The sequence below is a fragment of the Canis aureus genome, chromosome 2, assembly GCF_053574225.1.
Source record: "Canis aureus isolate CA01 chromosome 2, VMU_Caureus_v.1.0, whole genome shotgun sequence".
NCBI classification, from domain to species: domain Eukaryota; kingdom Metazoa; phylum Chordata; class Mammalia; order Carnivora; family Canidae; genus Canis; species Canis aureus.
In genome coordinates this window covers 14,351,934-14,376,459 of record NC_135612.1, presented here as the reverse complement: position 1 = coordinate 14,376,459, position 24,526 = coordinate 14,351,934, and the positions used below count along the sequence as shown (strand labels likewise).

The 24,526-nt window shown below is 34.1% G+C and overlaps 1 protein-coding gene and 1 pseudogene across 6 annotated transcripts in view; both read right to left on the bottom strand.

Annotated features, from left to right (window-relative positions):
* SKIC3 (SKI3 subunit of superkiller complex) overlaps positions 1-24,526 on the bottom strand; it is a 78,658-nt gene that overhangs the window by 41,444 nt on the left and 12,688 nt on the right. For all 6 annotated transcript variants that reach the window (XM_077864197.1, XM_077864176.1, XM_077864216.1 and 3 more), the window contains 15 exons: positions 22,605-22,748; positions 21,232-21,323; positions 20,722-20,797; positions 20,042-20,182; positions 17,770-17,868; positions 17,559-17,667; positions 11,008-11,148; positions 9,088-9,189; positions 7,134-7,273; positions 5,193-5,279; positions 4,837-4,940; positions 4,246-4,372; positions 2,985-3,164; positions 2,546-2,670; positions 438-691 (listed from right to left, as the gene is read on the bottom strand). In XM_077864197.1, the coding sequence (XP_077720323.1) occupies positions 438-691; positions 2,546-2,670; positions 2,985-3,164; positions 4,246-4,372; positions 4,837-4,940; positions 5,193-5,279; positions 7,134-7,273; positions 9,088-9,189; positions 11,008-11,148; positions 17,559-17,667; positions 17,770-17,868; positions 20,042-20,182; positions 20,722-20,797; positions 21,232-21,323; positions 22,605-22,748 (1,921 nt within the window). The remainder of the gene's footprint in view (positions 1-437; positions 692-2,545; positions 2,671-2,984; positions 3,165-4,245; positions 4,373-4,836; positions 4,941-5,192; positions 5,280-7,133; positions 7,274-9,087; positions 9,190-11,007; positions 11,149-17,558; positions 17,668-17,769; positions 17,869-20,041; positions 20,183-20,721; positions 20,798-21,231; positions 21,324-22,604; positions 22,749-24,526) is intronic.
* LOC144290148 (proteasome subunit alpha type-3 pseudogene) lies at positions 8,084-8,919 on the bottom strand (annotated as a pseudogene).

Here is a 24,526-nt window from a genome sequence, read left to right as displayed (position 1 = left end):
GAAGAAACGGAAATTAATTTAGATAATTAAAAAACAACATAAGTTGCCCCTAAAGTTCAAAAAATGAAAAAAAAAATTTCCTATAGGTTAAAGAGTAATTAAAAGGTATTGAGATATTCTAAACACATAGTAGATTAATTATCAAAATATAACAGCAGGGAAACTCTTTTTTTAAGATCTATTTTTAGATCAAATAGCTATCATATTTGATCTAAAAGTTAAATGTTTATCATATGACTATTTATTTACTGTTACAAAACAAGATTTGATCTTTCTATATTCAAACCTATATAACAAGCCACACCATAAGAGGTCTATGAAAGAAGACATTTGCTGTTGATTAAGGAAGTCCTTTTCAGGTCATGAAATACATTTAGGAAATTTACTCAAAGATTTTATACTTCAGTAATACAAAAGTGGAGCTATTAAAAAATTACCTTTCAAAGCCGGCACATAATCTTCTTTCTTTTTAATGATCAGCTGGTACTGAGCTATCGCCTCCTTATATTTGCCTAGGATTTGCTGTATTGCTGCAACCTTAAACACACTGTATGTGGATTCTGGGTTCAGCTCACTGGCTTTTGTGAAGGATTTCAAAGCTGTGGTATAGCCACCTCTGCTTAAGTAGGCCTCTCCTAATGACTCCCAACAATTGAAGTCCTTTGGGTCTGCCCTTAATGCTGCCTGTAAACTAAAATTTCAGTAAATAGTAAGAGAACTGAAAGTAAACTACTTCCCATATTTGAAAAGAAAATATAAGTAATTCAACGGAATCACATATACCCATGGTTTCTTCTATTTATAAAAGTGCTATTTAAAGCAGATATACAGGGCACCTGGGTGGTTAACTTGGTTGAGTGACGCCTCTTGATTTCAGCTCAGGTCATGATCTCGGAGATGTGGGATGGAGCCCCGTCTTGGGCTCCACTCTCAGCAGGGAGTCTGTGTGAGATTATCTCCCTCTGCCCCTCCTTCTCCCATCTTGCACTCTCTAATAAATATATAAATCTTTAAAAAAAATAAAGCAGGAATACCTGTTCCTTTTGTAACTTGAATTTATTTTTTTATAACTTCATATTAATACTAAGAAATTTTATTCCAAATTTGGAATGAGTAAGAACAAAATACTTTTTTGAACAAGTGCTGACCAGAATTTTTTTTTCCTTGACTATTTGGGAGAATCCCAGTTTCCCACCAGAATAGGTATGTATCTCCATATGCCTCATGACAATTAATAACCCCCATACTGATCCTGTCATCAAAACACAAATATTACCAGATTCTAGGAATTTACATAAATCAGAAAATTAATCTCAACCTAAATATATTTATTTGTTAATGTTTATATTTGTTAATGTTTTCACATAAATCAGAAAATTTATATTGATCTAAATATATATATTTATTAATGTTTTTACAAACTAGAAGAAAAAATAACTATGCTACAACAATTTGTTAGGTTTGAAAAAAAGTACTTTATAATCCTTTCTAAAAAGAAAATATACAAAGCTTATAGTGAATTGTGATCACTCACACTTAAGTATTAATTTTAAGTTTTCAGTGTGATTATAGTAATAAATGAAATTTTTCTCTTATAGTATAACCAAAAAACTCTATATGCAGACTGAGGTCTTATAAACTTAATTAAATTGATAGATGCTATATTCTCATTGCTAGGTAATGTCAATGCTCTGGTACATTTCCTGGTAAACAGAAAGTCTTTGTTTTTAATTTTTTTGTAATTGAAGTACAGTTGACATACAATATTATATTAGTTTCAAGTGTATAACACACTGATTTGAAATTTACAGACACTATGAAATGTTCACTATGATAAGCAGAGTTACCATTTGTCACCATATGAAGTTATTATAATATTGTTGACTATATTCTGTATGCTGCACTTTTCATCCCTGTGCTTTATTTTATAATGGGAAATCTGTACCACTTAATCCTCTTTACCTATATATTACTATTATTATATTTTATTACTATTAAATATATTTTATTTATTCCTTTTTTAAAGTAAACTCTATGTCCAATAGAGTTGGGGCTTAAACTAATGACCTTTAGATTAAATAGCATGCTCTACCCACTGAACCAGTGAGGCTCCTCTATTTCATTTGTTCTTAAGTAGTTGATAGTTTATACCAAATGACTAAAAAAACGAGCCAGTCCATAGGCACTTTAAGCTGTAAAATGCATCTCCTGACCCAAAACAAAGAATATCAGTGGGAAAACAACAAAGGCATCAGTGTCTGCTTTCTAGCATTTCCTGTTTCCACTGATAACCTATTATAATAGTAGGAAGACCTTACTTCATTAGAACGGCTATCCTTAACAACTGGACATCGTTTAATTCAGTTATGCAATTTCAGTGCCTTGCAGATAATGAGAACCATTCAACTATAAATAAATTTTGCTATTTCTTCTCTCAAAATATAACTGGAATGAGGCAACTTGTAAAATCCACTTGGGGTATAAACAGACTTTAATTTATAAGGAACCAATACGCTGACAGTTTAAATATAATAAAGTGACTTACTCAGCCACAGCTTGAGAATGTTGACCAGCTTTCAAATAGTATAGTCCTCGCCTAAGCCAGGCCCATTTTGCTGTTCCAGCACTTGCCTTCTGAGTTACTGTTGTTAGAATAGCTAAGGCTGTTTCCTGAAATTAGAGTTACCGAATATCATAAAAATACACAACACCCATGTAAAGTACCCAAACGTATTTTCATTTACCACTTCCAATTTTTTTTAAACTTACACTGGAATATACTGACTACAGTTTCAACAGTAAATGATGAACACCAATGAAACAATTCATCAGTGAAAAGAAAATTTATAAACATTGGTAAAAATATTTCTACTGCATCTACTAAGAAAAATAAAAATAATAACTTTCAAGTACCCACATATAAAAATATTTCTATTTCTATACTCAGGATAAAAAAACAAAAGTGTTTAAGTTATTAGACATACCATCTCTTCAAGTTCCACACTTAAGTCAACTGCTGCAGCTCCAGATTCAGCATCAGTATCATCTAATTCAAAAGCTTTCTTGTAACAGCCACGGGCTCTGTTTTTATCTCCTACCACATCTCTGTAGTAATGACCCAAATAGCAGAAAACTTTGCCCATGTATGTATCCAGCCTGGCAGCCTTTGAAATAAAGATTGATAGCAACACCATATTAAAGTTTGCCTGGGTGGTTCTTTTTAAGAACACAAAAAATAAATACACAGGTTAAAAGAAAAATGGGACACTGTAATTAAACATACCAAAGTATACCAACACATTCTTTAATGTAAGATTTAAAGCAACAGGAAAGCTGGTTATCATTGCTTATAGAATGCAAACAAATGTAAAAATATTGTATCTTTGTTAAAAAGAAATGTGAAGTTAGAGTTACTATTACATTAATCTTCTTTGGTGAATCAAGATAAGAATGTAAGACTTTTAGATCTTTAATATCTAAAATATAAGAAATTAAACATCTGGGGCACCTGGGTGGCTCAGTCAGTTAAGCATCTGCCTTCAGCTCAGGTCATGATCTCAGGGTCCCGGGATCAAGCCCCAAGTCAGACTCCCTGCTCAGAGAGGAGCCTGTTTCTCCCTCTCCCACTCCCCCTGTTTGTGTGTGCTCTCTTTCTCTCTCTGTGTCAAATAAATAAATAAATAATCATTTAAAAAAAAATAAAAAGAAAGAAATTAAACATCTAAAAGTATATATGCCCACACTATTACAGTGGAAATTACCTAAAAACAATATTCTTTTCTAGAGATAATTATGTCTCATTTTCTATGTGTTTTTTAATAAGTAGCTTTTATATTTTTATTTTCTCCTTAAAAACCCATATAACATTTTTCACAAAACTTTATATGTGAGAGATCAAATATCAAAAACAGTCTAGTTAAAAAAAAAAAATCAGTTCAGGGGCACCTGGGTGATGCCATCAGTTAAACATCTGGCTCCTGATTCTGAATCTGGTCGTGATCTCATGGTTGTTAGATCAAACCCCAAGTCGGGCTCCAGGCTCAGCATGGAGGCTGCTTGAGGTTCTCTCTCTTCCCCTTTCTACTTGTGTGCACATATGCACACTCTCTTTCTCTCAAATAAATCTTTCTAAAAAAATTAAAAAGATTTCAGAGAATAGTAATTTTAAGTGCATAACTTGTATGATTATTACTTATGGTTTTATAATCCATTTCGGCTAAGAATTGAATAGAAGCACTATTTTACCTTTAGAAAGTGGGTAAGAGCCTTAGTTTTATCTTTTCTTGTTTCTTCATCCATGAACCAATATGTTAACCCAAGTTGATAATGATATTCAGCAACTTCAGGATCTTTCTCAAGAGCTCTCTGAAAGCTAAGTCACCAAAGGGAAGTAAGAAGACACACACACACACACACACACACACACACATGCACACAAAACTAGTTGGGACAAAGTCTGAGTGATTCTAAGATGCTATATCAGAAAAAAGTTATTACTTTAGAATTTAGATTATAATGAGAAAAAATATTATTTGAAGAGGAGCTTATAAAAGCACAATGGCCTTTTAGCTTTACCAGTGTGCCAAGTATATAGAAGGACATATCAAACATTATATCTGCTCACTGACATTATGATCAATTCAATTTCATACGCTTTATGGAATTTTCTTACGGGTACTGTGCTACATATTAAATACATTTTTAGAAATACTAACGCTTACACCGATCAAATTTATACAAAACGGATCTTTATCAAACGTACTCATTTTAAATTTTTAAGAAATAGAGTAAATTAAGATATGACTAGATCTAGGAGTAGTCTAAATCTATCCTTACCATTTCTCTGCTTGTAGATAGTCCTTTTTGGTAAAATGAATCAAAGCCTCCAGGGCATGAACTTCAGCTAGGTCAGGGTAAGAAGAAAGAAGGTCTTCCATAATCTATAAAGTAGATATCTGTCAATTCGTTACCCAAATAAAGTCACTTGTGGCTTTAAGATATTCCCATTTTGGGGTGCCTGGGTGCTCAATTGGTTAAGCATCTGACTCTTGATTTTGGCCCATGTCATGATCTCAAGTTGTGAGATGAAGCCCCACATCAGGCTCTGCAATGGGCATGGGCCTGCTTGAGATTCTCTCTTTCCCTCTCCCCTCCCCACTCAAAAATTCCCAGTTTGAATGAAAAAACCCAACCTTTGAAGCTTCATCTAAGGAGCCTTTGTTCAGATAGGCCAAGCTTTTAAGAACCAAAAGTCCTGGGATATTATTTGCATCAGAAACCTAGAAAATAAATGTAAAGAACTGCTGTAAGTCTCTTTCAATAGAGTAGCAATGTTTACTTTAATTAAAGAAAGACCAAGGAGCATAGAATAAAGACATACAGTTCTTGATTTTTATCACTATGAACACATTCATTCTTTGTAACCTTTTTATTAGAGAAAATTTCAAACACGTTTCAAAAAACTAGAGCATAGTATAATAATCCCATATGCACTCATTATCCAGCTTCAAAATTATTAACTCAAAGCCAATCTTTTCTCATACATACCTCCACCCATTTCACTACCCTCCTGCTTAGATTACCTCAGATATCTTTAATTTATAGGGCTCCCTTCCATTCTTTTTTACTCCCTTACAATTAAATTGTTGAAAAATAAGGGGCACTTGTTACAATTTCTCACAGCCCGGATTTTACTGAATGGAGTCTCATGGTCCTGACATGTCCTTTGGTCCCCTATATCTTCTGTAATTAGTAGTTAGGCCTAAACACTTAATATGAATCAGGCTTGATGCTTTGACAGGAATACCTCATGCATACATGCACCTGGTTATGTATGGTTCTTTCTTTTGATGATGTTAGCAACCATTGATCCTCAATGCCTAGATCTATTAATTCATTACAGATAACAAAATGGTGATTTTCTAATTCGATATTCCTTCTTTCCTTATCGATAGAATATTTCAACAACAAAAAAATTTCCCTCCTCTCATTATCTATTTGATTATTCTGAGGAACAGTTCATAAAGGAAAGACAGGTCAAATACTTTGATTCTTTCCAAATGGTTCCTTGGCATCCTCCATAGAATTTATTGAGGATGTTTTGTTGACTTTTTTGCATCATTTTGAATACATGAATTTAAACATGCTTGATATCTTTGATCTGCCATAGCTACTGGTGCTCAAACTTCCCTTTAGCCAATGATAATCAATCCTAGTAGGTTTTTATAGTTTCCTTGCTTTCTAGCATTCTAAGATATCCTGGGCTCATCCTATACATTTTCTGTTTCAGACCTGGACTTCACTAGCTATCCAAGAAACTTTATTTTTCCACAAAAAAAAAAAAAAAATTAGAAAGATCTCCTCAAAGCATTCACACAAAATTCATTTTCATTATTGGCAGAAGGCAAGTAGAAAATAAGAAATTAAGATATTAGTTCTTGAAGGATGCTGGCAACTGTTCTAATTTTAATGAAATATTATGAAATGCAAAAGCCCTTTGAAACATACTAAACAATGATATTTTAAAAATTCAAAACCCCAAAATAAACTGAGTGATATAATTTAATTTTAGATAAAAAATAGCCTCTGTCTGACAAAAATCTTTAAAAGCACCATATTCTTATAATTCATAATTTACTAGTAAGTTTTTTGCAAGGGATTTTCAAGTTGTTTGAACCAAAAACATTAAGACAGGGTTCCTCCTTAAACATCAATCTCCTTATGTTTTCTTAAATTGAAAAAATAAATAAACAATACTGTCTACCATGAAGTTACTGTGTCCTTCATTGTTCTTATCAATAATCTTTGAAATCTTTTCTGGAGGAAAAACTGTAGGATCCCAAATTAATAATAACCAAGTAGTAATAATGTAAGAGGGCAAAAAGAGAAAAAGACAGGAAGAACAATACTAAAGAAATAAATTGCATCATATGAAGAACATTGTAAGTACTTAACCATGAGGCAAATAACTTTAGCAGTTTCCAAGTGTGTGAATGATTTAGAAAATGCAGATGTGATGAATTCATACCTCTAACACAAAATTTGTTTCAAAATAAATACTTGTAAAGGGAGAGCGGTTGATGCCTGGTTGATTGGAAAAAATAAAGTTGAAAAGAAAAACCTGGTAAAACTACCTGATCAAGAGTACAAATTGCTTCCACTGAAGATTCATAATCTGAGAGTTTAATCAAAGCCTCTGCTTTCAAACGGAGACAAAGATTCTTCTGATGAAGACTGCCACCAGACACACCAAGATTATCTATATTCTTCAGAGCTGACAAAAATTAAGGAGATCTGAATGAAGACAATCATATTACTTCTCTTTTTTCTTCTTATTAAGGATGATAAATAATAAAATGAAGCTACAATATGAATAAATTGCCAAAACAATATCCATGAAGAATAATTCAGAGCTAAATATAAATTCTTTCCTGAATTCTTTATGGGAGTATCTGAATTTAAAACAGAACAGATCTAAATTTAAAATCTATCTTTACATAACATATAACATGAACATCCTGAATACAATGGCTATCTGTATCTGCTCCATAACGAAGGTTAGCCAAAGCATCAGTAACAACTTAGCAAATTAGGGATATTGAGGGAAAGCAGTTGAATTCAAAAGGACCAGGGTGAATTGCTCCTCTATTTCAGAGGCGAGGCAACCAGCTAGGTCAAAAGTAGTGAACCACTTGATATGATTTCCTAACCCCTCACCTGACCCACTTGATATGATTTCCTAACCCCTCACCTGACCCATCTGAACACATTCAAATAGGCTCCAGGTGCCTAAGACTTCTCTTATTTACATCAAGGGAATCAAAAACTCCCAAAGTCCTCGATGAACCAGAAACTTCCTTGTTAAAGAAGAGTACCTCCACAGAAGCCTACACTGTCAAAATCCAAGTGCAAGGATCTTTGAAAAATATTCATTGTTAGTTTAGAAGAAAACATACTATATGCATCCACACTTGGCATTATTTAACCACAATGAAATGTATTTATTTATTTGTTTGTTTGTTTGAACACAAAAGTTTAATGAAAACTGGTCACTGGGTAGGTAAGACTCCACAGGGCTAAAAGTTACATGGGACTATAATAGAAATTTAAAATAGATGCTGAAGTAAATGTTACATATTATCATCATCTGATTCATCTTCTTCCTTTAAAGATTCCTTAGCATATTTCTCTGCTTCTTCCCTTACATCTTTTGGAAAAATTTCATGTCTTCCTTTAGTTATTTCACCAACGCAGCTGAGCTCTAGTTCAAAAGCGTTATCCTTAACTTCATCATGTACTATGTAAATTATTTTTGCAACTTCTTTAACATCACAGCAGGTCATTTCTTTCATCTGAAGTTTTTCAATTTCTGTCTTTGCAGCTTGCCTGGCTTTGCCAATAGCACAACCCCAATAACCATATGAAACTCCTGATGGGTCAATCATGTAGAGCTGTGCACCGTCATTCACGCTGTAAGACCCTAACATGAAACTGCAGCCAAAAGGTCTAACAGCACTGTAAAGTGTATATGCGTGTACATACATGGCCACTTTGTCTGCAAGATGTTTTAATGGAATGTTATAGCCAAAATTAGATATAAAGTTGGAAGCTTCTTCTCTTGCAATGTCTGCTAAAGAACGAGCATCAGCCAACAAACCCGCTACTGCCATTCCAACATGCCGATCAACATTAAAAAGTCGTTTGTGGAACCTTCTTCATAAAGTTTAGAAAAGACTAACTTTCCTACCCCAAAGACAACACCATCTTTACATCTGATTCCAATAGCTGTACTACTGTTTTCCACAGCCTTCATAGCATATTCAACTTAAAAAACTCTCCCATCAGGAGAGAATGTAGAGGCTGACAGGTCATACCCGGTACCAATAGAGCTCATGGTGCAGAAACCCCCCGAACACCACCACCACCACCACCGCCGCCTTCCAGTGCCTAAGGGACTCCCCCCACATCAATGAAATTTAAATTAGTAATTTAAAATACAAAATAAAGCATGTAAGTTTTGTTACACCACTATCTTTCTCTTTTAATATGAAAAGAAACAGGGTTGGCCACCCTTATAGATGCCAATACCTTGATTGCATGAAAGAACAGCTTCCTTAGGTCTATGCATTTTAATTTGGGCTTCTGCCAGATGATACCATCCAGTTGTGCAAAGAGGGCTTTCCTTTAAACCTAAAAAGATAAAAGCAATCACAAAATCCAAGCTTTCTACATCTACAGAGACGAATGGCACCACCATCTACTCCCCAAGTCTGGCCCCTCCTCTCCCGAACCTTTCATATATAATCATTCGCAACCCTGATTCCATGCCCCAATCCATTTGTCTACCACCCTTATCTCCACCATCTTTATCCCAGATCACAGCAAGTGCTTGTCATCCACTCCAATTCATTCTCTACACTGTAGCCAGAATATCCCCACAAATACTAACAGAATTATGAAATTCCCCCTGCTTAAGACCCAGCTGCCCTTAGGATAACATGCAATCTCCTTCCCGGTTGCCCTTAGGATAACATGCAATCTCCTTCCCAAAGTGTGCAAGGCCCCTCTCCAGTCTCCTTTCTTGACTCTTCCTAATCCCATCCATCATTCTCACATCTTGCTGAACTACCCTGAATTTCAGTTGTGATCTTGGTCTCAGGCTATTTCAGCTCTTGGATGGAAATGCTCCTCCCACTCTAAGCTTGTATTTGCTATTCACATTTCTATTTGAACGTAAGTTCATCCAGAAACATTATACCTGACAAATTAAGTTAAAGATTCCTAAGGACGAGGGAAAAACAATGTATGTGTGTATATATGTATATATAATATGTATTTATTTATATTAGTATAATACACACACATATATAAAATTATCCTTATTTTACAAATGAAAACACTGAGACAGGGACGCCTGGGTGAGCATCTGCCTTCAGCTCAGGTCGAGAACCCAGGATCCTGGGATCGAGTCCCCGCATCGGGCTCCCTGCAGGGAGCCTGCTTCCCTCTGCCTGTGTCTCTGCCTCTCTGTGTCTCTCTCATGAATAAATAAATAAATCTTAAAAAAAAAAATACAGAGATTTTAATTAACTTTCTCAGTCTTGAAATTAGTGAGGGGGAGAGTTGTATTCAGACCTAAGGAGACTCCAGAGTATTTTTCTCACTTCTATCTTCAATATATATTCCTCAAAGAAAGGCCCAAAGATATCTGCCTACTGACTACGTTATATAGGATATAAGAGGAAATTACTCAGATCAGAGGGCTGAAAGGCATCAGCAGAAAGGAGGAGGAAAAGGGACAAAAACAGGGAAAGAGGTGTTTTGTTTAACAGAACAGCAGTCCCTACTACCCAGGGGCTTGCTAGGTATTTCACCTGATAGCCTCTTGCATGGGCCAGTTTGAGCAGCTTTGATGCTGAGAGCCTGCACCAAAGCCCACCTGAATGATCCTGAAATTACCTTTAACTCATTACAACACTAAGATTTTTTCCTATGGATGGGGTTTTTGGCCATTTTTGGAACATACAATGTACGCACTAGCATGCTGACATGCTAATTAAGCATGAGGAGCTCAACCAAAGTTCTTAATTAACAGCATATGAATTCATTATATTTGAAAAAGAAGTATAGGAGCAAAAAAAGGCAAGAAATCAGACTCGAGAGAGTTGCAAACCTTGTGAAGGAGTTTGCATGTTATCCTAAGGGCAGCTGGAAACCTGTGGAAGGTCTTAAGCAGGGGAAGAGAATATCTATATATTATATTTCTTAATGTATAAACCAGCTATCTAACCCTGCCTATATTAGGATACATCAAATAAAAACTTCCTGTCCTAATCCCACAGGGAGACACTGCCTTGAGGGCTATTTCCCCATCTTCTTACCTGTGACCAGTGTTGCTTTCAACCCTTCCTTGGGTTGTGTTTTATTTAACGCACCCCAAGCAGTGATACCCTTGAGTGTGGTTACAACTATATACCTCATGTTACATGCTCTACACTGTATACTTACCTTCTGTTAGGTTTTTAACAGCATCTTCATACTTCTTGTCTTGTAATGCTTTAATGCCTAAACCAATGAAGCCTGGGCCACTTTTGGAATCCATTTCTACTAATCTGCAACAATACTGCTGTCCTTCATCAGTAAGACTGCCTAGAATTGAAAGAAAGTTACTAGCATACATACTCCAAATTTCCAATTGCCAAAGTATAAATACTTAAATCCCAAATGCTGTCTTACGCATCTCCCACCATATCCTGATTCCAGGAATTCAAAACTTAAATAGACCAACAAATAATAAAAAAAAATTAACATATATTTTTCAAGTTATGCTTTTTAAAAAAATAAATTAAAAATTATGTTTTTTCATCTTCTAAAATATCAGAAGTAGAAATCACTCTATACACTGCACCCATAGGCAAACTGAACCTGAAGTCATATTCAAGGGTTTCAAATAAGAAACCTACGGCTACTCGCCACTACTCTAAGACACACAGCTTCCTGCTTGCCAGCTCTTCTTTTCCTATTTGGCAGTAATTTCGCCAGTCTCTCTCCCTGGGCAACCATGTGCTAATCTAGTGGATTCTTTCAGACGGGCTATGTGTCAAGATACTGTGCAAAAACTTAGTCACATTTTTCTTAAGTTTCTAAGTTTGGTAGTACATTTCTGCATTCTTTCAAAAACTTTCTTTTCCTTTATAAGCTAACAGCTAAGCCTATGTAATAATCATCCAATGCCTATATTTGTTTCAAATGTATTTTGGTAAAATAATTTAGCTTAGAAAACACTATTTACTTTGTTACATTTCCATTTTCTCCAACCTCAATCTCAGGATTTCAATTCCCAGAAAAGCATAAAAACAAGTTGAAAATATGATTTCTGCTTTGAGAATAGACTGAAGAGTACTCAGCACTTTAATAAATTGCTTAATCACACAGAAAAATTCTTAAAAACTAATTGAGACAAACTAGAACTTGAAGCAATAAATATGGGGAACAAATAAAAATTTGTCTGAAAAAGCCACTTGATACTTTATTGTCTATATAAAACATGTATCCCCAGGCCACATGTGGAGCCACTCTTTCAGTCACAGATATCAAAGATAAATTTCTTGCATGTTACCATTTAGGTTATATATTTCAAATTTTTCAAAACTAGATACACGCTAATGCATAATCCATGATATTATAAATTGATTCAGAAGTTCAAGTTAGTACCAAAAATCCAAAGAATTCTTAATGACTAAAGAATTAAAACTTCAATACTATTTGGTGAGATAGGAAAACAAAGTGAAAGAAATGCTACTTTTTTTAATTAGCCAATAAAAAAGACCTGAGCCCACTATTATACTTCTAGACATGAATTTCCTCTGTCAAAATGTTTTCACTTTGGCCTCCACAAATGTAATTTCCAAAAGCAGAAATGCCTAATTCCAAACACCCTATTCCTCCCAAGCAAACTAATGGGGTTTTTTTCCTCCCCTTTTCAACCAGTGGTATTGTCTAAACTAAACATCAGAATTACCTGGAGAATGGTGAGCCCCATTCTCAAAGTTTCTAATTTCAGTGTTAGACATGAAAGTTGGCACTTGTAACAAGTTCTCAGAAGATACTGATGCCACAGATTCAAAGATCATACTTTAAGAACCAAAGCCCCATAGTATTTACCAACACCATATACCATCCTTATTACTAGTCTTATAATATATACCCTTCATTTGCTACCTCTGTAGCTAAACAGTAACTTCTGGAGGGTAGGGATTAGCATGGTATTTTATACACAGCAGACATTCATTAAATACTGCAATGATCCTTAAAAGAATACAATTATGAACTGACATACCAAAAGGCTTAGTCTGTTAATAAGTAATGACTGAGAATTACTATGAAAAATGTAAAATCTTCACCATTCTAAAAAAGAAAATGAAACTGCTATTAAAATTTTACCTTTAATTTCTAGTCACCTGAGTCAAAACTATCTTACTCCATAGAAACATAATTCATGAGACTTAACTTGGCTACATAAACTACCCTTATAATAGAAAACACACATGTGATAGAAATAAAAGTCAATCATGCATCATTCCAATGATCAACCATATGCATGGTACCCAAAAACTTACATAGGTAAACAAAATGTGGGTAGGTAGATGAAAATAGTTTCCAAAAGGCTTAGAAGAACACAAAGAACTTCTAAAACAAGATAAATTTTCCTTAACATCTGGAAGCACAATTACAGAAACCAAAAGAGATTTGAGGAGACAAAGTCTTAATCCTTGGGAAACATACTCTATGTATGACAAAGACCAAGTAACACTTAGAGGAATTTTCTCTAGCGTTCCAAAAAATTATCAATAGTAGTAACAACATCATCACTGATCCTTTGTAGAGACAAGGAATAGTAAAGCTTTAATTCTCAATCCTCTTCTCCATACTAACTCTTACTGAGAATACTAGTTAAATAATATGTAGAGGATAGAAACAGAGAGGAAATACACATGATTTCTTTTTGAATAGAAAATCATTTAACTTATCTGCTCTTTTTAATATCTAAAAGATTCTAAGATTCCAGACTTAATAATTTTAAAACAAGTTTGACAATATTATTTTGTCAATAAGGTAAGCTAGATTTGGGGCTGATGAATGCTAAATCCCCAAGAATAAAAGGTGTTCTGAAGAGATTCAAGGTAGATGACAAGTAATACCTGTGAGAATTGTTTCCTAAAGTTTACCACACACACAAAAAAAAGGTGATTTTTGGGACACCTAAATTGCTTAGTGGTTGAGTGTCTGCCTTTGGCTCACATCATGATCCGGAGGTCCTGGGATCAAGTCCTGCATCAGGCTCCACACATCAGGCTCTGCCTATGTCTCTGCCTCTTTCTGTCTCTCATGAATAAATAAAAAATCTTAAAAAAAAAAAAAGGGTGATTTTTAAAAATAATTAATTGTTGAGATCACAAAGAAACTGACCACCACTATAGAATTATTCTTTTAAATAAACCTAGCTTGGGAAAAAAAAAAAAAAAAAAACAGCATATACTCATTTCTTTATTTTCAGCTGGATTTTCTAATATTTCCACAGCACAAAATCTTAAGTTCTCTCATATTTGTATTTGAAGAACCAAGCTTTCTTATCCTCCCCCATTTCAACTATAAAGCAAAATAAAATAAATTGAAAAGGTCATTTAACATGAAATAACATTTCATCAGCTGACAACTGTGAAAGCTATTCACTACTTATTATGTGAAGCTTTATAAACGAGTCATTTTGAAAATGAATCTCAAGTCTCAACATGCAATGGAGGACAAAAGAGAATGAAATACATCTGTCCCCAGTGGAAGAGAACTCAGTGATTAACTGCTGTGAAGTAGCAAATCCTGCATATACTAAAGCACACTGTGGGCGGATAGATCAGCCTTTAAACACCTTACAGAGTTTCACAAGTTCTTCATACACAGAAAGTTTGGTGTAGAGGAGCAACGAAAAGAAAACAAGAAACCATTAAGTACAGCTTCCTACTGTCTGGCATTAACTGTTAAATTTCTATCCCCAGAATAATGCTTTACCTTAGAAAGTACCTAAGTTTGAACACTTCCACCCCACAGATTCTTACAACCAATGATTCTACAGAGAAAAAAAACTCTCCCTTAGTGTACCACATGTATAAATATTCACCTATCTACTCCCCTTTGCCAGGATATAAACCTTTCTATCTTTCAATTCTGCAAAATACCATCTCCAAGAATGATTTTTTTCATATATACCAAGACACTCTCTAATCCTTCAGTGTAACCCATTTGCTATATATCTCTTTATTAGAACACTTTGTCAAATATGGAATTCATGTGCAAAATTCTACAGACTTTGTTGATTTAATTTCTCCTATAGTTTTGTAGTTTTTTTTTTTAACATAGGAGGCACGCTTATTCAACAAATACATGTTATAGGCATATGTATGTTTATTGAGAAAGCATTCAACCAATCCTCAAAAAGAAATTTCAAGTATCCTCTTGTGTCATTTGGCATGTGACCATGTAAAGAATGACAGAACAGTACAAACCATTAATAGCTGAAAGAAAATAGAGAAAAAAAGGGTAAACACCAGTCTTTAGTTTCTCAATAGCACTTGGAATAGCAGAAAAGGGGGAGGAATAGATACCAGAGACCAATTATGAAAATCAGCCCATTTATCTTGGGAGTGTTTGGGTCTCATGCTAAAATTTGAAGAAACTAGGTGAATTTTGGAACTGTTCCCTGTCGGAAAACAAACAAACAAAAAAACAACAACAACAAAAACTCACAAAAATTCACAAGCATGCTCCTCATACTTAAAGTCTCTTACTATGTCTCATCCTCCTTGACCTCAATGCAAAGGTCATAATATTAACTAGCCCTCTCTTCTTGAATCTCTCCTCCCAGGCAACACCAATGCAAAGCTTCTACTCCTCTAAACTACCAATACCTCTGCATGCTTCCTCCTGCTCTCCCTTGAATGCAGTCAGCCAAATCCCCGGGTTACTTCTTTTAATACCTACTAACCACTTCTTCCTATTCTTTTCCTGTCATTAAAATCTAAGTTCCGATTCAATCACTTTGGTTAGAAAAGATAACCCTAAATAAAAACTTCCTAATCATAAAGTTTGTTGCCCAATTTGTCAATACAGTTCTCCTTTCTGAAATGTTTTCTTTGTCTCCTCTGTATTGCTTCACATCCACAACCTTCCCATCAGATCTTTCTGCTTCTTTGTTTTCTAATTTTCTCCTTCCCTCCCTTTCCCTTCAAGCTAGCCAGCACACCCTAGACACAGTTTTCAGCTTTTTGTTCTTTAGTCACCCTCTAAAGTCATCCACTCCATTTCACTGACCTACATGCAAGGGATTTCCAAACCTTATGTCTACCTTTAGTACTGATCTCTCATGTGCAAGCCAGATGGGCATTTCCCTTTGAATGTCCTCTAACCTCTCCTCTCCACAACTCAACTTTCTTAGGGACGATCATTCCACAATAGGCCAACTTTTCAAGAAAGGTAAAATTAAAATTATTTTCTCCTTCCCTTTATCTCTGAACAAATCTCTTGGGTTTTTTTTTTTTTTCCAATTCTTCTCTTACTTTCACTTTCTATTGCCACTATCAAAGTCCCAGTTCATTCATTCCCAAGATCATTTAGTCTACTCGATCTTAGTCTATTTTCTATATAATCTATCTTGCATACCATATTAATTTGACTTTATACTTCACAAACTGATTCACTACAACATTTAGTATTTCTTCTCTCACATTAGTAAAAAGTGCTCTTGCAAGTCAATCTCTGACTCAGTTAAAGTACAGGGGATCTAGTTACTTCTTACTTGGGGGGAAGGAGAGAGAACAAAAAATTCAATATTTAAGGTAACAGTTCTGAATTTTAATTCAGACACCAGAGGGTAGGAAAGTAGTAGAAGGAAGAGAAAGTTAAAGTGAGGAGGGCCAATACAGATGGCAATACTTTCCCAATAGGCATTTTCCCTCAGTTACCTCTAGCATAAGTTTTCAATAATTTTTCTATTATGAAACCTGTGATGGTACTTCACATACAAAGCATTCCCATGTGCATACTCAATTAGCAACAAAATGAAAACAACTAAAATGGTAAAGCTCTGCAAACTTTATAATCCCTAACACATTGGTGCTGGCACTGTTATTTCTATTTCAGTGACTCATTTCTGTAAACTGTGTTCATCAGCTGAATACACGCATGGATAGGAGTGACGGTCAAATTATGCAAAAATCTATTCAGCACAGATACTGACAAAAAAAGGACAGAGGCTGGTGTGAAAACCAATTGGGTCAACCTGCTGTAAACTGACTCAACACCAGCCCTGGGCACAAGACATCCGCAGGCACACGTTCTAGCAACTCCCAGCAAGCTGGGTGTCATTAGTTCTCTCTCCTCCCCCACAAGAAAGGACACAAAGAAGAGCACGAGGCATAAGCTAAGAAATACTCTTTAACTTGAATCTCCTCTATTTCATTAAAAAAGGAGATCATCACAAACTTCATTACTTTACAGTATTATAGCATCTGTAACCATGCACTTGTGACACGCTGACCATGACATCAACGCTGAGAACATACAACATTCATAGCCCTATGCAATATAGTCCAACCTACTCAATTAAAATCTATCTTATTCTTTCCACTAGAACAAATAAAACTATTTTACTGTTCCTAAAAATTGCAACCCAGCCCCGATATCTGTTCATGCCATCTAGAGTACCTTTCACTTCCTCCCATTTATCTAATTTCTATGGAAAATTTAAGACTCTCTTCAATTCCCACCTTCCAAAAGACTTCATTGAATTCAATAATTCCTAACTCCTCTGTATCACTATACTTTCCTACATGTGTTGGTCTCTTCACATGCACAAAGATAATACACTACACTTCCTTTTACATCCAGAAATATTCAAACAATACCTTACACAAGGTAAGCTCTGAAATAATTTTTGATTGATAGCAACATCACTCCCATATGTTCATACATTTCTAAAACACACAATATAATACGGAAGAAATTACCTGATTCAATTAAATGCAAACAAAGCACTTCTAATGGATATTGTACAGTGGGATAGATGTTTATCATTCCTTCACAGGCCTTCTTCAACCTAGCAGTCTCATGAGGAAACTTGAAAATATAAAAGTAAAATAAACTAAGTAAAATATACTTGTGAACACTTTCCTAATTAGAATATAAAAGTCACATTAGAGATTTTTTAAATCAACTTACTTTGGATAAACAGTGAATAAAATGTCTATAAAGTACTTGGTGATCTTCACTAGGAATCTTATCTGATAAGTCCAGTGCATTCTCAAAAGCCGTTAAAAGCTGAAACAAAAAAAAAAGATCTCATCTGTAGCATACTGAAAATGACAAATGTAATAAATAGTTGAACGTATAAGACTTAGAATATACCACCTCAACTAAGTAACTACAAATGTATTTATTTTATTGTTTCATATTTTACTATACTATATATTATCTGGCCCTGACAATTTCAATGAGGAAGAAAATGTCTATGCAAGTTTTGGAATAATCTAACTCCAACTGGCTAGGAGACTGAACTGAACTAATGAGAAATAACTATAAATTAGCATCATGAAGTTAAGAAAATATTTTTGTAAGTCAACTGGAGAGATATAGTCTTATTTATATATCAGTGTGACTACTACTCCTCAGATCATTTTTAAAACACCTCTATTGAAATCACCAGCATGTTCTTTGGAACATTTTCAATGGTAGCAAATCTTCAATCTTAAAAAAATAAATTTGTTAAGTTATACTTTTATCAAAAGAAAACCAGAAATATGACTAAAGTATAATAAAATCACTTCTTATCCAGTATTACTAAATGACATTGAAGAAAATTCCAAAAGAAGCTTCCTAATTATGTTTTGAACAAGAACAGCAATACTAGAACCCAGTCCAAGCACTTTAAAGGATACCATTTATTTAGTTGCTTAAATTCTACCTTTTTTTAAAACAAATTTCCATGACATTATTTTTTTTATTTTTATTTTTTAAAGTTGGCTGGAACACCCAATGGGACTTGAACTCATGATCCTGATGTCAAGACCTTAGCTGGGATTCTAAAGCCCTACATTTAAATTCCTGGGTCATCCAGGGGCTCCATGACTTTAAAATGAAAACTCATAATACAGTTCACTATCTCCAAATTTCTATGTGAAATATGGTAGAAAGTCTACATAAATAAGGAAAATTTAACTCCTCTGATAAAGCCAGATTTTGCAAAAAAGGAAGTCTAAAATGCGGTTTATCATAAGAGGTTTCAAAAAATAGTAATGAAATTAACCCATCTAGAAAACAGGTGATATTTTTTTCTGAACACAAAGAAAGCAAAATTATCATTAGAATTCAAGATGAAAATAATCCCACCCCCAATATCCTCTTATCCTATTTTTAACAGTTAAAAATAAATTCTTAAAATGACAAGCATAATTAGTTCTCTTTCATGAAGGAGATAGTACACATAATTTTTTTGAGATTTGACTTATTTTGGTATTTGGTATATGTTTGATATTCTAGTAACCCATACTTTTTCAAGGAAAATAATGAACTCATAATATGAAGATATGACTTAAGAGAAGTTTGCAAATCACCTAATTTTGCCACTGCTCAATTTTTTTCTCACAACTAAATCTATACACAGATAAACCAACACACAAACAAATGCAAATCATATTCTTCTACTTTTATCTCCAGCATTTAGGACACTGCTTGACATATATAGGAGATTCTATAAAATAAATATTTTCTGAAAAAAGGAATTGAGTGAATGAATGAACATATGAAGAAATGAACTTCCCATCCTATATACAGTCTATAATTGCTTACATTTAAAAAGTCCATTCAATTTTAAAAGTATACACTGAAAGGCCATTTACTATATAATAAGAAATTAAGTTTACTTTTAAACTTACAAATATAAAAGTAGAATGGAGATATTTTTCAGTTACAGTTCAAAATCAATTGATTATTTTAGGCTTTTTAAAAATTATTTTTAATTACTTAAGAATCTATACACTAAAATGGAATATTTCTAGATATAAGTACCCTAAGTAAATACTTTAAACAAAATACTTTGAGTTGCTAAACCTCAAAGTAATTTAGTACTCTTACTTCATAAGGAAAGTAAGTATAACTTTTTAGAAATTACAGCAGTTTTGTAAAACACAATTTCAGTTTCTTTTTCACAGTGATTAAATAATTGATTTACAGTGGATTCTTATGAACAGAAGGAAGTAAGTTGTGATACTCTGAATACCAATTCCACTCTGTCCAGATTTAGTATCAGACTATAGGCCAATAATTCTGACTGAATCAGCAAGAACCCCTATGAATTTAAAATTGAACACTTATAAAATATCAATTTTGACATAACAGTACTTTTCTATATTACACCATTATGTTTCCATTTACTAAATTCAATTAAATGATCAAATTCCATGATATAAACTGTAGGGAATAAACAAGTCAATACCAATTGCTGGGTCTCATTATTCTGATCCTCAGTACTCTCAGCCAGCAACTGAGTCAATTTCCTCCATAGCTGCTGAAGCTCTTGGTTGTCTGCACCTTCCTCCTGCCGTGTCTTTATCAATTTGTGCCATGTTCGGGCCACCTATCAAGAAGAAGATCTTAATGATTTTTTTTATTTTAAATATCAAAAATGCCAATTAAAAAAAATAGAATCTACAAATAAAATATTTTCCATCTGTTAATACATAAAAAATAGCAACAGCATAAAACTTCTGTTATGAACTCCACAGGAAATGAAGTGACTGGGCAAATCCACACACCTCTAATATTAGAAGTACAACAAAGATATCAGAGTGGAAACAGGAATAATGACTATATGCCCCAATCCTCATAACTTACAGCATCAGCTACAGATGCAGCACAAATGTGCCACTAAGTTCTACAGATGATGCTTTTACTTCTTTATTTATCCCTGCCCAGTTTCAAAAGGTTTGGAAATTAGAATAACTAAAACTCGAATTTTAATTTAGTTTCAAAACAGTATAATTTATAATATCTCTCTAGATTCTTTTAATATCATACTACATATTAGTTTTTTAAATTTTTCCTAAAGCTGAAAGTTTTTTTCTAATAATGGTTTTATTAAAAGAAGTCTACTAACCCACCAAATCATTAACCAACCTCTACGTGTTTCTTTTCTTGGTAATATAGGTCCACAAGTTTCTTACAGACATCGCACCACTTCTGTTTGTCAACACTTAGAATAAAAAATTAACAAAAAAAAAAAAAAAAAAAAAAAGGATTTTGAATCTGATTAATGAAAACAACCAAGGGCTTAAGATACTAAAATTAAAATATCCCAATAATACTACTGTCAGGTACTACTTTAAATTAGAACATATCCTCTTTCATACCACAGGAAAATTTTATAAAACGAGCCTCTCATTAAAAAAGAAAAGCTTTAAGAAATAATATCTTCCATTATCTTAACTGAAAATTATATCAAAGTTCCCAAATTAGTCAATCATCTAATAGTGTTTTGATTCTGTTTCAATCACAAAGATTCTATAACAACAGTATAAAAATGCTTCTCAATTCCCAGTAAATGTCTGGAGTACTTCTATGCAAGTTTTAATCAGTTTATTCTAATTAAAGCTTAAAGACACTTGCCCTTCCCCCCAAAATGATTACCTTTCATAAAGATCCAAGAGCTTCTGGTAAACACCAGGTAAGTCATCCTTAGCATTTATGTGATTACATTTCTCATACAAGCTTGCTAACCCCTAAAATAGGAAACAGTAGAGATTATTCTTTCAAAACGTCTAATGCTCTCACATTCATTTTGCTAAATACAGTGACGATCTATAAAGATTATTTATGATAAAGAAAATTATAATTTACAAATAAAATAATATGGGATTCACCTCCAAGTAATTAGGGGTGGGAGAAAGTAGATGACAGTATAGATGAAAAAACGCTGGCCACGTGTGGATTTTTATGGAAGGTAGGTAACAGCCAGAGGAGCTCATTATACTATTCTCTTTATTTCTGAAAATATATTTGAAATGGGGCATCTAGGTGGCTCAGTCACTTAAGTGTCCGACTTTTGATTTTAGCTCAGGGCATTGGGATTGGGCACTGTGTCAGGCTCCGTGCTCAGCAGGGAGTCAGCTTGAGGATTCTCTCTTTTCCCCAAGTCCCTCCTCTGCTTGTGCATGCATACCTGTACTCTCTGTCTCAGATAAATAAATCTTTTTAAAAAGCTTTGAAAATATATTTGAAGTGTTTCACAACAAAAAATATTTTGTAATGATCACATAATCTTAACTCTTAAGACATTACTATATGACACTACTTTTATATAGTCAAGAAAAAAAAAAAAGTAATTTGTGGAAACTGTCATCATTGCTTCAAACAAAGATCAGGTATCTTCAATCAATCAATACATAAAAAAAGCAGGCATCTAAGTGTGTGACCAGATACCCCCACTCATGTCCCTGTTCACTTAAATGTGAGATAAACAGGTTCATGTTCTCCCCAGCCTAATACCTGTTAATCAGTTTCTAAAGTATGACTGAGATATTAAACAATCTTATTAAATATGAAAACACTGGAGAACCAACAAAAAACATGAAGAGCATTAAATAAGAAAAAAGAATTTTACTTGTACTCAAATATACAGAATTGCAAATTTTTTATATTTAACTTTTAGAAAACATATTAATATACATTTCTTTTCCTGAAACAAGCATAAATAATATTCTTGATATATCTTTCATATGTACACATAATTAAATTAGAGATTTATATAATCATATTTCAATTCCAATCCTCACCTTTGGAAATAATCCATTGGGTTGGCTGTCAAAATAATGTTAAATAGCATCTTTAGCATCCTTTTTGTTTTAAATTAATGTTCAGGTTTAGAAGACCAATAGATTTAAAATTTTTTTCTTCTGTGGGATAAATAACGGTTTAAATGTTTTTTTAAAGCTGTTACCTATATTTTTAAAAATGGGATGAAAAATTCTTTACCATAACATAGCAAAAAAAATTCTACATACCTGCCAAGCCAGTAATTGGTCTGGCTCTAGTTCAGCAGCTTTCTTATAGGCACCCTGGGCCTGATCAGGTTGTTCTAACTCGGCTGCAGCAACACCAATAAAAACCCAGGCATTATAGTTATTTTTCTCTTGTTTTAACACGGTCTGATTAAGAAAAATTAAAAGAGCAGATCATTAAATTTTAGAAGCTAATGGATGAACAATAACTAAAAGATTGCCTACTTGAATGTCAGGAAAACTGGGTCTGCCACTACTTGGGCAATCTTAAGAACGCCACTTAACCTCTCTGGTCTTCAGTTTTTTTCAAGGAGAGAAGGAGTTGGGACCGGCTCAGTAATTGTAAGGAGTCTAAAATATGCAACATATTTTTAAAAGCTGCCCAGGTAATCTTGATGCCTCCATCAAATGCCTCCCCGTGCTCCTTGAAAATATGATGTATAAAAAGAAGACTAAGACTTTTTTTTTTTTTTAAGACTATTCATTCATTTTTTAAGACCATTCATCCTGCCTGCCTTGAAAATATGATGTATAAAAAGAAGACTAAGACTTTTTTTTTTTTTTAAGACTATTCATTCATTTTTTAAGACCATTCATCCTGCCTGCCTCCACTCCACACTGCCACTGGTCAAGTCATAAAACTGATTTCCATATCGTTTCACCCTAACCAACTCTCACATTTTCCTTCACTATGATAACATTTCCCACTATTTGAGAGATTTTTCAGCGAAATAATAAGGTAGGAAAGTACACTGACCCCAATGTGACTATACCAAATATGCTTGAAATAAACAGTGGCAAAGAATTTTTAAATACCACCTGTCAACGAGAATAAAAATTATATGTAGAGCTACGGCTTTCAGAAATAGCTTTCAGCTATTTGCTAAGGTAAGAGTTTGAAACAGAAAACAAAGATGTGCTAGTGACAGAAAACAAAACTAGGAGCTAAAATGAAATTAGCTCTTAAGATTTTACATATTCTAGGGAAAATAAGAATATTTCCATCAGTTGAGACAGTCAGATTATTATATTTCTTTCTATGCATCCACATGATTCTTCTAGCAATCTGTCATCAACCTATAGCACAAAAATTAACAATGAGGTAACCACCAAAGCTGACAATTCTTTAACCTCTAATATGTCCAATTAGTTGACCCTTCTTATTCCATTATCACCTCACTTCTCAATTCTCATCCCTCTTTTCCCAACTTAGTGTCCACTGACCCAACAGTTGTCATCTCTCCCTTGCAAACATCCTCAATTCCTTGGACTATCTTCCCCATCATCTTTCTCAACATCCATACTTGAACCCCAGCACACTCATTTCTAAGCTTGAGAAGCTGAACATGGAGGGGGAAACAATGTAACTCAGTTCAGTGATTACACTTCAATAACATGGAACTTCAAATGGACATTCATTAGGGCTTGACAATCCTTTCAATCCTTACTAGTAAGTTTGTTTTCCCAATAAATAACAACTACCCCATACCTTCTTTCATCTCAAACCTCTTATACAAGCCTTCTTCCACTCTCAGCTTATACTTCACTAAGAAAATAGAAGATATCAGAGAGGGACATTCATCTCTTCCTACCCTCAAATCTACAAATCTGACAGTACATAGATTTACATCTATCATCCCCTCTGCTAAGATGGAAAAAGTATCAAAGATCTCCCTCTCAAGCTCAGGATCCCATCCTCTCTCATCTTCTCCAGGACTTCACTCCTACCATTTCCCTCTCTCTTCTGCACATTCAATCTCTTTCTCTGGACAGGTACATTCCCCCCAGCACCATACAGAGGAGCTTTAGAATCCTAAGTCTCCCATTCACAAAAAATAGAATTACAGGCAGGCGAGGCGAGGCGCCGAGGCAGAACCCGGGCTGAGCCGCCAGGTCCGCCGTCGGTCCACGCCGCCCGCCACCGC